The sequence below is a fragment of the Taudactylus pleione genome, unplaced genomic scaffold, assembly GCF_031769625.1.
Source record: "Taudactylus pleione unplaced genomic scaffold, aTauple2 ptg000191l, whole genome shotgun sequence".
In the NCBI taxonomy this organism is placed as follows: Eukaryota; Metazoa; Chordata; class Amphibia; order Anura; family Myobatrachidae; genus Taudactylus; species Taudactylus pleione.
Window position 1 is genome coordinate 331,206 of NW_028284593.1, and position 16,434 is coordinate 347,639.

The window sequence follows — 16,434 nt, forward strand, 5'->3', positions numbered from 1 at the left end:
AATACAGATATGGTATGCCATGACACCATGTGGTTAGCTGCAGATTCAGCACACTCACAGAGTGAGATTGCTGTCACTCACAAAATGGTGGAGCTGCTAATTCAGAGAATTGTGTGCTCATTGGAATACACACATGCAGTCTATGCAACTGAGGTCTGAGCAGTTATGTGGTACACACATCCCACTCAGTGAAATTTTTGTGGTGACTGAATGGGAAGATTGTGGGCACTGAGTTCCAACATCCTTCTCACTCCATATATCAATCTCATTCATTATACGCATTCAGCTTCCCAATTGCTAAAACTATCATACTCTGTCTATACATGTACACTATCTTCTCCTCCATGCTGCTATAACTTCCCCAATCCCTACAGCTGTGTGTTCTCCCAACTGTGCTAATCTGCATGCCCTGATCCACACCAATGTCTTTCCCCATGTGCACCGCCCTGTCTGCCTGCATCCGTGCCACTGTTTCCTTCCATCTGCACCACTGCCTTGCCCCCAGCCACGTCACTCTCTTCCCCTTATCTCTGCCACTCTTTATTCCTCCATCTGCACCACTCTGTCCCTCCCAACCGTGCCACTCTTTCCCCTCCCATCCGCACCAGTCTGTCTTTCCCATCCGCACCAATCTTCTTCCCCAATCCCTATTGTTGTGTGTTCTCCTATTGTGCTAGACTGTATTCCTCATCCACACCAATCTGTCTTTACCCATCTGCGCTGCTCTATCTTCTTGCATCCATGCTACTCTGTATTCCCCATTCATGTTGCTCTGTCCCCCCAAACCGTGCCACTCTGTTCCCCCCCCCCCCCATGTGCACCACTGTTTTCAACCCATCTGCATCACTTTGGCCTGCCCCCATCTGTACTGCTTAATCTTCCCCTCTGCACGCCTTTCTGTCTGCCCCATCCACAATGCCCTGTCTTCTCCCCCCCGTCCACCATACTCTGATCTAATCTGCGCAGCTCTATATTCTGCTCAGACCTCAGTTGCATAGACTGCATGTGTGTATTCCAATGAGCACACAGTTCTGTGAATTAGCAGCTCCACCATTTTGCGAGTGACAGCAATCTCACTCTGAGTGTGCTGAATCTGCAGTTAACCACATGGTGTCATGGCATACCATAACTGTATTACGCAAGAAACACGTCCATTAAGGCGTTAGCCTTACTGATCGTAACGTCATTGCTTTTTGAAGTTTGTGGGGCACAAATTCAGTAGGTTTCGTGAACTTTCAGATCATGTCTAAGCAGCCTTAATGGGACATGTAAGGTTTTTTTATCTATGGAATTTCATAGCTTATTTTTATAATTTATTAACCATCAGGGTTTTGACGAGCAAACCGGGCCACCTGCAGGGCAGTAGGACAACAAATAGGTACACTAACACTGGTGGAGGAGCAGACAGCACACAGGAGGTGTTTTAAGGGTGCAGAGGGAGAGATGGCTGTGGGGGCAGGCTTCAGGAGTGTGGGGCAGTGGCAGCAACAGGGCTGTGCACAGAAGCATCAGCGAACGACAGAGGGACTCGCTGGTGCTGGGCATGCACCTGAGAAAATCAAATCAATAAGACACAGATACATGGATGTATCAGTGAGTTCTGTCCATGCATTGTTTTAAAAAATGTGTAATATAAAAATAAATGAGGTGCCCCCACAGCACAATCAGCATGGAGCTTTGGAGACCCAGTGCTGGTTGTGCTACACACACGGGACAAACAACGTAGGGGTTCCCTGTATAAAGCACAACTAGCACCAGGCTAATCAGAGCCAGTCCTGGTTACCAAAATACAGGGACAAATGACGTAGGGGTCCCCTAAAAAAAAACCTGAATTCTCCCATAGAGAATTTCAGAGGGAGGGGGCATGGTGTTTAAGGGGCTTATCCTCAAAAGCTATTGGAGGTACGGAGCTGAAATTTGGCATGGGCTAGTAGAATTGTTGCACGGTGCTGCATGCCAAATTTAAGGGCAAAAACACAAAAAATTAGGACTTGGGAGTAATCTAAATTTCCAACTGTCAGTTTTTTTCTGACACTCAATTAGAACCACTTTTCTGCTGTTCTCTATGGTGGATTTTTGGGAAGGCATAACTCAGGGTAGGGGGCGAAATTAGACTTGGGGTTTGTATTATTAGGTAACTATTGTTCAACAGTAGGTGCTTTTGGGGTTTGGGTAAATTAGAAAGTTACAGTTTTTAAACTATTACCTCACAAATCCACCATTATAGAGATAGGAAGTTTCAACTTGCTGCACAGCCTCAGTAGGAGCATCTATCAGGTGTACTTACTGTGGCTTCACTTGGGTGCACCAAGATGACAGGTCGGTGCGGGCGGTAGCGGCGGATGGGCTTGGGGGCTAGGAAGCAGCCGTAAGTTAGGGCAGGAACCCAGGGGGGCAGCAGGCGTTAGCTGTGGCCGGGACCCGGGCCGTTAGTGGTGCAGGAGGAAGGACCCGGGGGAGGTAGCAGTAGACAGATGCAGGCTCGGACCTGAAAGATCCATGATACCTGCATCTGTGTCTAAATAAATACAGAATCACGGATTGGATCAGTGAGACCCATCTATGCTTCTGTGATTAAAAAAAAAAACCCGTGTAAAAACAAAACTAAAAAATGGCGTGGCCCTACACCACCAGGCTATGGAGACCCAGTACTGGTTGTGCTAAATACAGGGGACAAACGACGTAGGGATCCCCCGTATTAAGCACAACCAGCACCAAGCTTTTCAGAACCAGTCCTGGTTGCCAAAATACGAGGGACAAATGACGTAGGGGTCCCCCGTATTCAGCGCAACCAGCACTGGGCTCTGAGCCGGCCCTGGTTCTGGAAATACAGGGGGGAAAAATGCGTAGGGTCCCCCTGTATTTACCAGAACCAGCACCGGACTCTTTCTAGCTGGGGGGTATGGCACAGCCAAGGGAGCCCTTTCACCGGGCCCCCCAGCTGAAGCATCACCCCTTACCGCTAGTCATCCCTGGGGAGCTGGGGACCCCCCAATAAAGGGTTTCCCCTCTCCAGTTCGCCCCATCTGATAGCCCGGGGCTATCCCCAGTACCCCTTGGCGGTGGGTGCCGGGTTGATTATGTAAAGTGTGGGGCATATGAAAATATAAATATTGTCTTTTGCAGTATTACTATAGGTCCTAGCAGGCATCCCCGCAAACTGGTACTTGGAGTACCAGCAGGCGGGGCATTAAGGGCCTGCTGGTACCTATAGTACCCCTGCAAAAGAAATATACAAATTATAAAAAAGACAGTTTTTAAAAATATTTTATTTTGCCGGACCTTCATCTGGGGGTGGCAGCCTTTAAGCTCTTTTTCATGGCTGCCGCTCCCCCTGGACTTCTACGGCGTCTTCATTTGGAGGGCAGCGGCCGCCTCCCATCCAGGGCTTCTACGGTGTCTTCATCTGGAAGGCGGCGGCCGTTAAGCTTTTTTTTCCCCTGCCGCCGGCCATCCAGGGCTTCTGCGGCATCTTCTTCCTTCAGCTGGTCTTCTCTCCAGCTCCCCGGCCGACGGCGCCTCGCTCTGACGGTATTTAAGCCAGCCAGGGGGGCGGGGTGATGACGCCGTGATCGGCTCGCGACGGCTATCTTTGAATTTAAAAAATGGCACGCTCGGTTCTCACCATTGAAGTCAATGGTGAGAACAGCTCATTGGCTGAAAGGCGGAAGGCTCGCTTCTCTCAGCCAATGAGCGCTCCGCAGCGGGATTTCTGAACTGAAATGCCAGGCAGAGCTGTCATTCGGTTAGGTTAGTAGTGTCCTTAGAAGACACTACTAATGTTCGTGGATCTGGGTATTTTGCATTTTTGTTTTATTTTTGGCAAGACCCTGGATTGCCTGATGAAGAGGACAGATCCACGCATAGGAAGAGGTGAGTATGGAATTTTTATTACAGGTACTCCATTGGATTGTCTGCTGGAGAAGAGGACAGATTGGATACAGGGATACATAGGTGAGTATGTGAGAGATAGTGTGTGCATGTATGTTTTAATACAATTGTACTTTTCAACGATGTGTGTATTCTGTGTTTTTTTAATATTGCTTTTGCTGTGGAACTACAAGTACCAGCAGGACCGTAATGCCCCGCATGCTGATACTTGTGGTTCTCCAAGTACCAGCATGCAGGGGAGGCTTGCTGGAAACTGTAGTTCCACAGCAAAAGCCAAGATTTCTTCTTCGGAGTCCATGGGGTCCACAGCAAATACGTTTGGGGCCTGGATCACTCCAACCACATACCCAAACAGTTTAACGAGCTCTCAGCTCCCAGGATGCACTGGGTCCTCCCCACATATAACCCGGCTACAGGCTGTCAGTCAGTTCTGTTTGGTGCGAGAAGGCACCACATGGACAGTGGGACTGCAGGAGCAGTCCCAGAGACGAGTACATGAGAGTCCCTCTCTCCTCCTGAGCAAGCGGCGCGTGCTGACTGAGGGGAGACCTGAAGCAGCTAAGCATCTGGTAGACGCCCATGTCGCGGCTCCATCCACCCCCGCAACACTGGTGTGAAGCCAGTGATATCGGCAGGGGCACAGAGCCCTGGACTGCGACCGGGATGCATGGGGATACAATTAAGGTGGTTTCTGCGACCGCTGATGCTGGAACCACGTGACGGTCCGTCCTCCGGCAGTGGAGACTGGCCGGGGGAACGCTGCAGTGAGGAGCCAGGTAAACTGCCTCCCACACTAGACCACCGAGACTTGAGCGATTCCTGACAGCCGGGGACTAGATGGCGGCGGCCATGTCAGTGAGCCGGATGGATCCATGTAGCATAGGGGACGTTCGCTCTCCCCGGCGGCACCTACCCCAACCCTCTAGCCGGCCCAGTGTAAGGTTCCCGCATCTAGGTTGCTCCTCCCAGCCTCCCTCTATATGAGTCGGCCAGAGTCCACACTCAGGTGCTCTCAGTGGCTGTGCACTCAGGAGGTTGGATCAGTCTCACTGTATACATTTCCCACGGCGACCGGTTATTACAGAGCTCTATATCCTACTTGGTCTGAGGCTGTTCGTAGTTCACTAAAGCTGGCCACTAGACCAACTTTCATCCAACCAGCCAACTTGTTGATTGGTTGGAATGAAAATCTGGTAACGTATGGGAGTAACTGATGATCAGCAATTTGCTCCTAAATGACAGAAAACAGATGAAAATGGTCATCAGACAAGTTTGTTAAATGTTTGATCAAAACAATTTGTTCAAACAACAGTTTTTAGTCTATTTTCCGGTGTTTGGGAGCAAATTGCTGATTGTCATTTGCTTTTATCCCTTACCAGATTTTTATTCCAAACAATCAACTAGTTGGATGGTTGGATGTAAGTTGGTCTAGTCTAGTGTATGGCCAGCTTAAGAGCTTAAAATGCATATACTCATATAAAGGTAATATATTATGCATTGCATGTGACGTATGAAAATCTGCTGTGTGTGGTGCTGCCTTTTATATTTAAATAACTGTCAGTTATAACTATCACTTTCACCTCATAACCCTCTACTACAGGTGTGTGGGAATTTTGGGTGTGAAACATTGTCACATGGCTACTCAGAACTAATAATAATGATTTTTACAATTATGCAAAGAGTCTGAAAGACAGGGGGCTGAAGCCCCTGTGCTAGTGTCATGTATGGCCTGCAAAGCGGGGTTATCCCCACAGGATTTCATACAAATGGATGAGGTGGACACTGTGTTAGGGAGTCACCACATCAGTCAAACATACCAGCTTCTGGACAGGAACTCCCTTGGGTTTCCTTTTCCCAGATTATGGACCAATATACCTCTGCTTTTGTGTCCAGGTTATACAGAGCTCAATATCCTACTAAGCTGGTGTGCTTTTTGTAGTTGATTAAGAGCCTTTGGCAAATATATTGCTTAAATTCATTTAGTTTTGCTGAGTTATGCTGTCTTTGTTTCTGGAAAGACTGTCAGTTATAACTGTACTTCACATTTACTAGATATGTGTGAAGGTGAGCACATTACATGGTGGCTTTTGTAAAGGAAGTGTTCCAATTGGCCCCCAGCTGCAGGCTGTAGGGGCTAAATTGTAATTCACGTATACTAGTGAAAACTGGGCTGCCCATCCCCCTCTCTCCTTTATTAGGAAAGCTCAGCTGCAGTGTAGTACTGACTAGGGGGGGGGGAGTTGGCTTATCCCTGGCTATGCCTTTTTTACTAGGAAGGTGTTATAACACTGGAATCCTACCAACTTTGGTTGCTTGTGATTCAGTACCTATTTGACTAGGTTGCAAATATATGCATGTAGATCTTGCCAGACTGATGTGTTTAGGCAAGGATTTTATGTGACCTATGCTACTGTTGAAAGTTTTTACTTTTTTCTTCCTAACCCCCAAACTGCGGTGTAATGGGGTTAGAGTGCTTCACATGTATGTTTTTCTGTGAATGTGGTCACTTGGCATTAACCCTACACTTGTTGTAAGTTACGTGCAAATATTTCTCAGGAGGCTTGGTTTATCTCCCTGTATACCTCTCCTTGGATGGCTAGGTTATACAGATCTCGATATCAAAGTTAAAGTAGCCTTGTGTGCTGTTCGTAGTTGACAAAGAACTTATTGCAAATATATGTGAAGGGGAAAAAACCTCCCTCTATATGAGTCGGCCAGGGAGCACTCTCGGGTGCTCTAGGTGGCTGTGTGCTCAGGAGATCGGGTCAGTCCCTGTATGCCTCCCCAGTGGTGATCAGGTCATACAGAGCTCTATATACTACCTGATGTTTGGTATTTGACTAGAGAGCTTAGTGTATGTGTATATATGTGTATGTATATATATATATATATATATATATAATCTCTCAAATTGTATATGTGTGTGCATTGCATGTGACTTATGAAATCTGCCGTGCTATGCTGCCTTGTCAGTCATAACCTATCACTGCTGTTTCTTCTTCATTAACCCTCTACGACAGGTGTGTGGGATATATTGGGTGTGAAATGATTGTCACATTGATACTCAGACTTTCGATAACTTTAGAGATATTATGTCCAAACAAACTGAAAGACAGGTGGCAGAAGCCCCTGGGCTGGTGTCATGTATGGCCTGTAAGTGGGGTTGTCTTCACAGGATTTAATACAAGATGGATTATGTGGTCACTGTTTTAAGGAGTCACCACAGCAGTCAAATATACCAGCTTCTGGACAGGAGCCTCCTTGGGTTGCCTTTGCCCGGATCATGGCGCAGGTTGCAGACAGGTTCGCGACTCCTACGCCGGCCCTGATAATGGGCTACCCTCAGCAGCTGCAGCCTACTATGTTTATGCCCCCTATGCATCCATCCTGGAGGGACATGTATGCTCACTCAGGTTAGAATTTGGCTTCGTCCTCGGCAGCTTTCCAGCAACCGCGGCAAGCAGCTAGGCCAGTACAGCCAAAAACCAGAAGGCGGTTGGTCTCACACGCCATCCATCCCTCAGTTTCTGGTACATCTTCTGGTAATTAGGGGGATACACGGGTCTCCTCTCAAGCTTGACTCTCAGGAGAGGAAGACCGTTTTCCAACAGCACATGTCCCCTCCCTGATTAGAGCGGTCAAAGCTGTGGTAAACTTAAATGATGTGGAGCCAATACAATGAAAGGCTCCAGTATTCAAACACCAGAACATTGTGAATGCTCAATTTCCCAAATCTGAGCACCTTTTTGGAATTTAGGGAGGAAGTAAGGAAAATCCATTTTACAAGAAAGGTTGAGGCCTTCTATCCCTATCCAGTACCATCATCTGCCTTTAAAGGTTCCACTGATAAGAGACTTGAAGCCTGTCTCAAGGCAGTCTTTTCTCTATCAGGAGCTGTTATTTGCCCGGCCATGGCTACGGCCTGGGTTTCCAAATAAAGGCACAGATGATCTGTCTCTGGCCAGAAGTGCGACTGTCCCTTTCATGGTGGTTGCAGACATACCGTGTCAACAGGGGTCCCCCATTCTGGATCCAGATTGGGTACTCCTCACGAATGATCCCAGCCTCCGCAGATGGAGAGCAGTGACAGGTCAACAAATGTTTCAAGGAAAATGGACGACAACGGAAAGCCGTTTGTCCATAAACTTTCTGGAACTAAGGGCAGTATTCAAGAGCGCTTGTTCAAGCGCAGGAAATATTAAAGGGGCAGGCCTGTCCAGGTACAATCCGACAACACCAATGCAGTAGCCTACCTCATCCATCAGGGAGGCACGTGGAGCCAGGCTGCCATGGCGAAAGTATCAAACATTCTGATTTGGGCAGAATGTCATTTTCCAGCGAGATCAGCTGTGTTCATACCAGGAGTCAATTTGGAAGCGAACTTTCTTAGCCAGCCGGATATACACGCCAGAGAGTGGGCTCTTCATCCACTGGTGTTTCAGAGCCTTGTGGACAGATGGGGACTTCCAGTGGTAGACCTCATGACCTCGAGTCACGACCACAGGATCCCCAGGTACAGGTCCAGAACCAGGGATCCTGCAGCCGAGTTTGTGGACGCTCTGGCAGTAGAGTGAAACTTCAGATTGGCGTATATTTTGTTTCCCCGTTTTTCCTTCTTCCAAGGGTTATCAGGAAATACAAACAGGAGAGTGCAACAGTAATATTGATAGCCCCTGCTTGGCCCGGACGCCATTGGTTCACCAACCTACAGAGTCTCTCCTTAGACACTCCGTGGCCTCTTCCGTTAAGGCCGGACCTGTTAATACAGGGTCACTGCTTGTATCCAGATCTTCCTTGTCTGTCTTTGACAGTGTAGCTCTTGAGACCTCCGTCTTAAAGGGAAAAGGTTTTTCCAATTCTGTAATTCATAGGGCACAGAAACCTCCCTCTGTCCACATTTATTACAAAATTTGGCACTCGTATTTTCAGAGGTGTGAACTGAGAAAATGTGACCCTAGGGTGGTTAGGATTTCTCAAGTGTTTTCTTAATGTCAGGCTGGTTTAGACCGGGGTCTCCGTCTGGCCACCCTGAGAGTTCAGGCTTCTGCACTTTCAGTTTGGCTCGGCGAAGGATCGCCCCATTGCCTGACGTTAGAATATTTTTTCAGGGTGTTCTGAGGGTTCAGCCTCCCTTTCTTTCCCCGGTAGCCCCGTGGGGTTTGACATTGGTTCTCAGGACTTTGCAGGCTCCTTCATTCGAACCCCAGTAGACCTAAAGTGGTTGACAGCGAAGACTGTTTTCTTCTGGCTATCGCTTCTGCCCGTGGGGTCTCTGATTTGGCAGCTTTTTCCTTTCGCTCTCCCTTTTTTCCATCGGGATAGAGCGGTACTTCGTACTAGGGCGGTATAACTTCCGAACGTGGTATCCCGTTTTCATATGAATGAAGAAATTGTGGTCCCAGCCTTTCAGACTTAAGGCCTCTCAGTAGGTGAGGCCCATCTGGATGTTGTCCATGCGCTACGTATTTATGTGGATCGCACCAACAGCATGAAGAAATCTGATTCTAGTTTTGTGCTGTATGGCTGTCATAAGCGTGGCTGGCCAGCCAATAAGCAGACTCTGGCCAGATGGATTCGTATGGCAATTTCTCAGGCATACACACAGACCAATCTGGTGGTGCCAGACTCCGTAACAGTACACTCTACATGGTCAGTGGGACCTTCGTGGGCAGCCCGCCGGGGTGCCTCTGCTGAACAGTTGTGCAGGACAGCCACATGGTCTTCCGCCCACACCTTTGTCAAATTCTACGCATTTGACACCTTTGCCTCTCAGGATGCTTCCTTCGGGCGTAGGATTCTCCGTTCTTCTGAGACACAGGAGCGTGCCCGCCCTAAGGGAAACTGCTTTGGGACATCCCCAATGTATTTGTTGTGAACCCCGAGGAAGAAAATAAGAATTATGGTATAACATACCTTCGTTAACTCTTTTTCTTTGAGGTCCATGGGGTCTACAGGACACCCACCCTAACGCACCTGGTGTTATTGGGTAATCCTTTTGTAACTCTGTGATTTCCCTCTTCTGTGAGAGATTGGTCTAGAGAACAAGGGTTCTTCCTTCTTATCCTTTACCTTCTCCTGCTTGGGCTTTTGTAACAAACTGACTGCCTGTAGCCGGGGGCGGGGTATATGTGGGGAGGACCCAGTGCATCCTGGGAGCTGAGAGCTCGTTTAACTGTTTGGTGCCTGGATCACTCCAACCACATACCCCAACGTATTTGCTGTGGACCCCATGGACCTCGAAGAAAGAACCTTCCTTCACATAGGCTAGCCACCTTTTTATAGTTGACCAGTGTCCAGCTTCATAGGGGTTGAATGGTATTGTTTGCAAACTTCTAATCCTGTTCAGAATGAGCACACATCAGCACTGCCAGTGCCTGGCCAGTTAGTGTGACAATGAGATGTAACTTAGTGAGACTGGAAATCACAAGTGTAGAGTACACACAAGATGATTCACTCCATGAACGACATAGTCTAGTGTGTCCCCGGCAGGGGTGTGATCAATGTCGTTAACGACATTGAGCACACACACTGAACGATATCCTTAACGATATCGTTCAGTGCCGGGCATCCTCCCACATCCCCGAACATGCAACAACTTGACAATATCGTCAGGTTGGTCTGCATGTTTGGGCGATGAACGACAATGACCAACGACCTGCTGGAGCGTGCGTCGTTATCGTTCATCGTTTTAGCGTACACACTGGCCTATATAGTGAACAACTGAACTATATCGTTATCGTCCGTTTAAAATATCGGCAAGTGTGTATGCATCTTAAAGGTGCATGTACACAGTGCGATATTTTTTAACGATATGGTTCAACGATAAATTCATATCGTTAATTTTTATGCAGCGATCGACCAACGATGCGCCTTCCCGCATGGACGATAATGATATCTATGGTCGTCCATACATGCAGGTAAACTTGGACGATTTCATCACGATTTGCATGTTAAGAGATGTGGCAGGATGACTTCACTGAAAGATATTTATCATAGATATCTTTCAGTGGGTACACCCAATATCCTTTGTCCTGCACTACAGAAAAGTTCAAGGGAGATCATTCAGCGATATCGTTGGTTGTACAGATCGTCTCGTGTGTATCCAGCAGTAGATGGGAAGAAACAGTGAGTTTGTTTTTTCTTTTTCCCTCTAAAATTGTAATTTTATTTTTTCTTTGCTGCTTCTTGAGGAAGAAAAAAAAAACATCTAAACTGTAAATCATATGAAACTCTGTAACGTTACGGACAGTTTTTTGACAAGTATAGGAGGGGTGTCTTTCCTAACCTCCATGATTAATTGGTGTAACACTGTCTTTCAAGTGACATGTTCTAAAGAAAAAAAAAATCTTATCTGTACTGTCCTCCCACCATTTGAAACGCCTCATCTTTACTTTCCTTACTGTAAAGACCTCTTTCCGCTGTTTGGGAAACCATATTTCCTGTACTCTCAAGGGATATCCTCCTGTCATTTACACTAGTTTAAAGTTCATTTATTTATATTTTATTATTTAGTCTGAAGCTGCTCACATGTTGGACTTTTTCTTTTCCAGGAAACAAAAGTGTTGTTTCCCCCCCTGCCCCCAGTTTTTTGTCTCCTTTTGTAGTTCAGCTTAATACATATTTGTTTTGCATTTGCCTTCTTTGCAATTTGATCATAATAGTTGTGGCTGTTCAAAAGTTTTACCTTATTGTCATAATTAATGTTTAATTGTTTCTTGTGGTGGGGTAATATATCATCTGAATTATGACGTTAAAATTTGCCAGTTACAGTATATTTCCAGAACAACTTCTTGAGTATATTGTTGTGTTATATGTTTCTCCTGGTATTAGAATGCCATTATTTCCGAACGTTTCCTCATTTTGTAGGAGAAGGCATTAACTTCTATACCTGAAATCAGTCACCAGAAATGTTTTGCAGTAATATAGACCTAGGCTGTACCATTTAGTAATATTTCAGATTCATCATTTATCTTCCACCAAAGGGCTTATCTAATGTTTTATCTGAACACGACACCTAGGAAGAGAAAATATGATTTTATTTTTCTAACTCTTTTGGGGGAGAAATATGTTCTTATAGCATGTGCATGCTAGTAGTTATTATGATCCTACATAGTGATACTAAGGCTGGGTACACACGTAAAGATTTTCTGTCCAACCGACCACCTTACATCCAACCATCCAACTAGTTGATTGTCATTTGCTTTTATCCCTTACCAGATTTTTATTCCAAACAATCAGCAATTTGCTCCCAAATGCCGGAAAATGGACAAAAACTGTTTGAACAAATTGTTTCGATCAAACATTTAACAAACTTGTCTGACGACCATTTTCATCTGTTTTCTGGCATTTAGGAGCAAATTGCTGATCATTTACTCCCATACGTTCCCAGATTTTCATTTCAATCAATCTACTAGTTGGATGGTTGGACAGAAAATCTTTAGGTGTGTACCCAGCTTAATGCTTTTGTCTAGTATTCAATACACATTACGTAAAAATATGATAAATATTAGCAAATATTTGGAGAACTACGTGTGGAGATTATTTGCAATATATGATGTGGGAATTGTGTGTGTTGTGTCAGCAAATAACTGCTTAATGAGACAATACTGGTTCTTCATTTAAGACCAAAAACAAGAGGTGTAAGCTGCTACCGCTGGTCCTGGCAGCTCCACTGGATGTGGAGAAGGGAACAGTCATCATGGTGGGAATTCCTCCAGAAGTTGAGAGCTCTGACAGAAAGAAGTAAGTCACTTTGGATTTAGGAGCTTGTTAGTCTGAGTACCGTTCTGATTTATTAAATGCAAGAGGTTAACAGAGCATGATGGTAGGTCAGATGCTTTGCTGTGCTCTTATACTAATGCAGTGATGTGAATAAAATGAAGGATTCTTGGGTCCACATTAGTCACTGATGTCCCCGACGAACAATATAACAGTCTTATCTGTAATTGTGACTGGAACACTTACTTTGCATGAAAGTAATATTTTAAAATGATTACATTGATCTGTTAGTTAAATTATATAATTATGATGCCATGGACACTTTACCTCATTAGCATATAGTTCACACTTTAAAAAAAAAAAAAAAAAAAGCACAATTAGTGGTCAAAGTCAAGTGTTAATGTTTTCTTTGTAGTGGAAAAAAGCATTTGCGTTGTATTAAAGCATGTCTCCATTTCCGTTTGTTATAGTAATATAGAATATTACTTACATGCGGTCGATATGGTGGGTCCCCGAATGCCTATTAGATGTGCCACTGACACATCTTTAAGCGAGGAGACAGTCTCTTTGCTCCTGGACATCTGGGGGTCCACCAGATCAGGTGGGGGTGACGCACGTCGGACACTAGATAAGCAAATTTAAGTATGGTCCATCTTATTGAGCCACAGTTTCTAAGTCCCCATAATAATTTCTGTTCTGCTACCTTCTATGAAATAACACAAATTTGTGTTTGGCAATTTCTAGTTTCTTTGGTCGAGCATTTGAGAAAGCTGCAGAGAGCACCAGTTCTCGGACACTTCACAACCAATTTGATATGTCTAGTAAGTGACCGCCATTTATGCCACTTTTATAACTGAATGGAGAAGGGCTGGGATGTTGGGAGCCAGTGTGAACTGATTTATATGTAAGCCCTGCTTTTCCACAAGGATTGGGAGACGTACTCATTGTATGTCTGCGGCCAGCAGCACAGTAGCTACTACAATGGGTTTAATGAGGGCAGACTGTGAGAGTTCAGATTGACTTGTGCCCTCTCAAACATGCTGAGTGACAGGAATTTTACCAGCCAGGCTGAGGGCTTGTTTCCTTTTTCCTTTCTCCTAGCACTTGGGAAGGAAAATGTTGCTTCCTGACAAAATCCGAGAAAAGTTATAAATCTCCTAATATTGTGTATTATTCCAAATCCAAGACTACAGATGTGTATTCTGCTGCAACCATATATTCCATTCACTGTTTTTCTGTCTCATTTTAATGTAGTCATTGAATTGAGGACAGAAGACCGTAGCAAATTCCTGGATGCTCTCATCTCGCTCCTATCATAAGGTATGGTGGGGATTGTTGCATTTTGCATTGTTGCATTTTGTTGTTCACTGCAGTTAATGCAAAACCTTAAATGTCATTGAGCAAAATATTTACTTGGCAAAATGCCCCCACCCTGTTTCCTGTGTAATTTATTTGTTAACCGTTTTCATTAATCACGGGTACTGACGTGTATACCTCCAATGTTTGTATGTGTGGAGTACAGACTAAATATTTCACCCTAATGCATTTTTGCCCAGGAATACAAATAGTAGAGGTGAAAACAATGAAGATGGCTTAATACCTTATAGAGACCATAGCATTGAATTTATAAATGGCATTTAATGGCTGTCCATGCACCTAGTTTTGGAATAAAGTTCATTAACTCTGTTATTGCCTCTGTAAACATAATGTATAAGGAGAGGCTGTTCAGCTCATTATGGACAGATCTGGATGGCCATCATCTGCTGCAGGTTCTGGACCAGAACATCCAGACCAAAACATTTGTACTGTAAGGGACTGGTTGCTGCTCTCAGGTCAGATTTCCAGAGAATCTCTGTGAATTTTAATTCAATTCGCTAATTAGGTCTATTGCGTTGCGGGACATCCAGCAAGGGAAAATCTTACTTGTTTCTTGCTTGCACTTTTATGGGGTGTGTAATTGAACAAGAGGGATTTGTGTTCCGTACTGAAATCGGCACATATGCACATCGCTCATGCTGACTTTGGTCTGTACATTTTTGTCTCTCTCTAACCATTTCTTCAGATTTTATTTTAACATCTTCTTTCATTCCAGGGGTAATGTGTCATTCCTGTGGACCTCGGTGTTTCATCACATCTGGCATCAATATGTAAATGTGCTGTTTTATCTATGTGTTTTTTACATGTCTTTTATGTGCAAATTTAAATTATGGCATTTCAGCAATAATGTAATGTTTTATCCATCTATCCCCCTCTTGAGTATTTTTTCCTTTTTAAAATGTAAATAAAACAACTTCACGCTATCAGAAATAAAAAAATTGTGTTTTGATTATTTACCTAATTGCAGCTTATGTATTTGCCGATTTACTTCAATGTGGACTTTATTTTTTGTGTCCATACACATTATTATTGACTTTTATTTGTAATTTTGGCCATGGTAAAACTGTCAGACAGACCAATTATCTGACATTACCATATGCTGTCAGATAGTTGGTCTGTCTGATGGTGATTATGTCCACTATCGGATCTGAGCACCAAGACATGCCACATGCTGAAAGATTTCTCATGCCCGACTAAAAGCGATAATTAATGCTCTATCCTGGCCATACCCACTGTGCAATTATCCGCCCAATCAGCCAATGATCAACACTAGTCATTCATTTTAATCAGATTCTCGAGATTATGGGGAGTCAGTGCAGGGACTAAACTTTGTCTAAGGTAAAGTGCTAGACACTAATTTCAGAAAGAACAACTTACACTTACTTGAAGCTAAATATTTAGTGATTTCCCTTCCCCCAGGTTGCTATTTCACCATTCTCTTTTCCAAGTATGTATTCAGTTAGTGTATGACAATGGAAATGTGTTCTGTGTGGGAGAAAACTGAATAGTGTTTTCCCTTTTCCCAAGTAAGATGTGAGGCTAAAGAGCTTTTGTTAATGAGAGAAATAACAAGTAACTTTTAAGTCCTACCGTTACAAAGTAACTAGTGGACTAAGAGGATTTGGGGCTTGGTTACATTGGTATATGTGCACAGGTGACATGCCCGCCTATCTGTGATCACTGGTCCCCTGACTTTCACAGTCTTAGAACAATTGAGCAAAGATGCAGTATGTTGCATTTCTGTCTGATAATGGGTTTTACACCACTCTATAGGAGGCACAGGCCTGGATACACAAAATTTTACTTTTTTTCTCCCCTAAAGCCCCCTCCCCATAGCCCCACTCTCTTGTGTTAATTATTCTGTTTTTCATTCTAATGTCTTATACTGGAGGTGGGAATAGGGCTTTTTTGTTTGTTTTTAAATTCCATATTATTTCATTAATTGAAGTAACATTTGCACTACCTCAACCATTAGCTCCAGTTGAAGGCACACTTTTACCTGCTTCATATGTGTGGACCCACCTGTTGTGCATCTCACAGAGCTCCAACGTGGTCACTTCACCACATGGGTAGTGGTGCTGAATGGTAGCTATACTGTCCCAACAGCCATTGACTACTTAAAAATACACTTGTCTACACAGGAACAGTTTTATTTACCTTTTCCCCTCAAATTATCAACTTGTATAACTTCCTATATCGGGGAGGTGCACCTAAGAATAATACAGTAGCAAAAGGAACCCAAGGAGGTCCAAGTATTCTTATACTTGGCACTCTCAGAAATGGTAATCTAAACAGGATATATACATGGTATATTAAAACTTAACTCTGAAGCTGCATACACACAACGATTTAATAAATGAAAAAATGAACGAAAATAGTTTACTAAAATTGTTCAAGGGAAAAATGAACAAAAATCATTTACTAAATGTATTGAACGATTTTTTTGAA

General features: G+C 44.3%; 1 protein-coding gene across 1 annotated transcript in view; it reads left to right on the forward strand.

Annotated features, from left to right (window-relative positions):
- Positions 1-14,916, forward strand: part of CDC45 (cell division cycle 45) — a 100,370-nt gene extending 85,454 nt beyond the window's left edge. The window contains exons 16-19 of the mRNA XM_088476658.1: positions 12,515-12,633; positions 13,354-13,430; positions 13,864-13,929; positions 14,702-14,916. Of these exons, the coding sequence (XP_088332784.1) occupies positions 12,515-12,633; positions 13,354-13,430; positions 13,864-13,928 (261 nt within the window). The 3' untranslated portion in view covers position 13,929; positions 14,702-14,916. The remainder of the gene's footprint in view (positions 1-12,514; positions 12,634-13,353; positions 13,431-13,863; positions 13,930-14,701) is intronic.
- Positions 14,917-16,434: the final 1,518 nt, after the last annotated feature.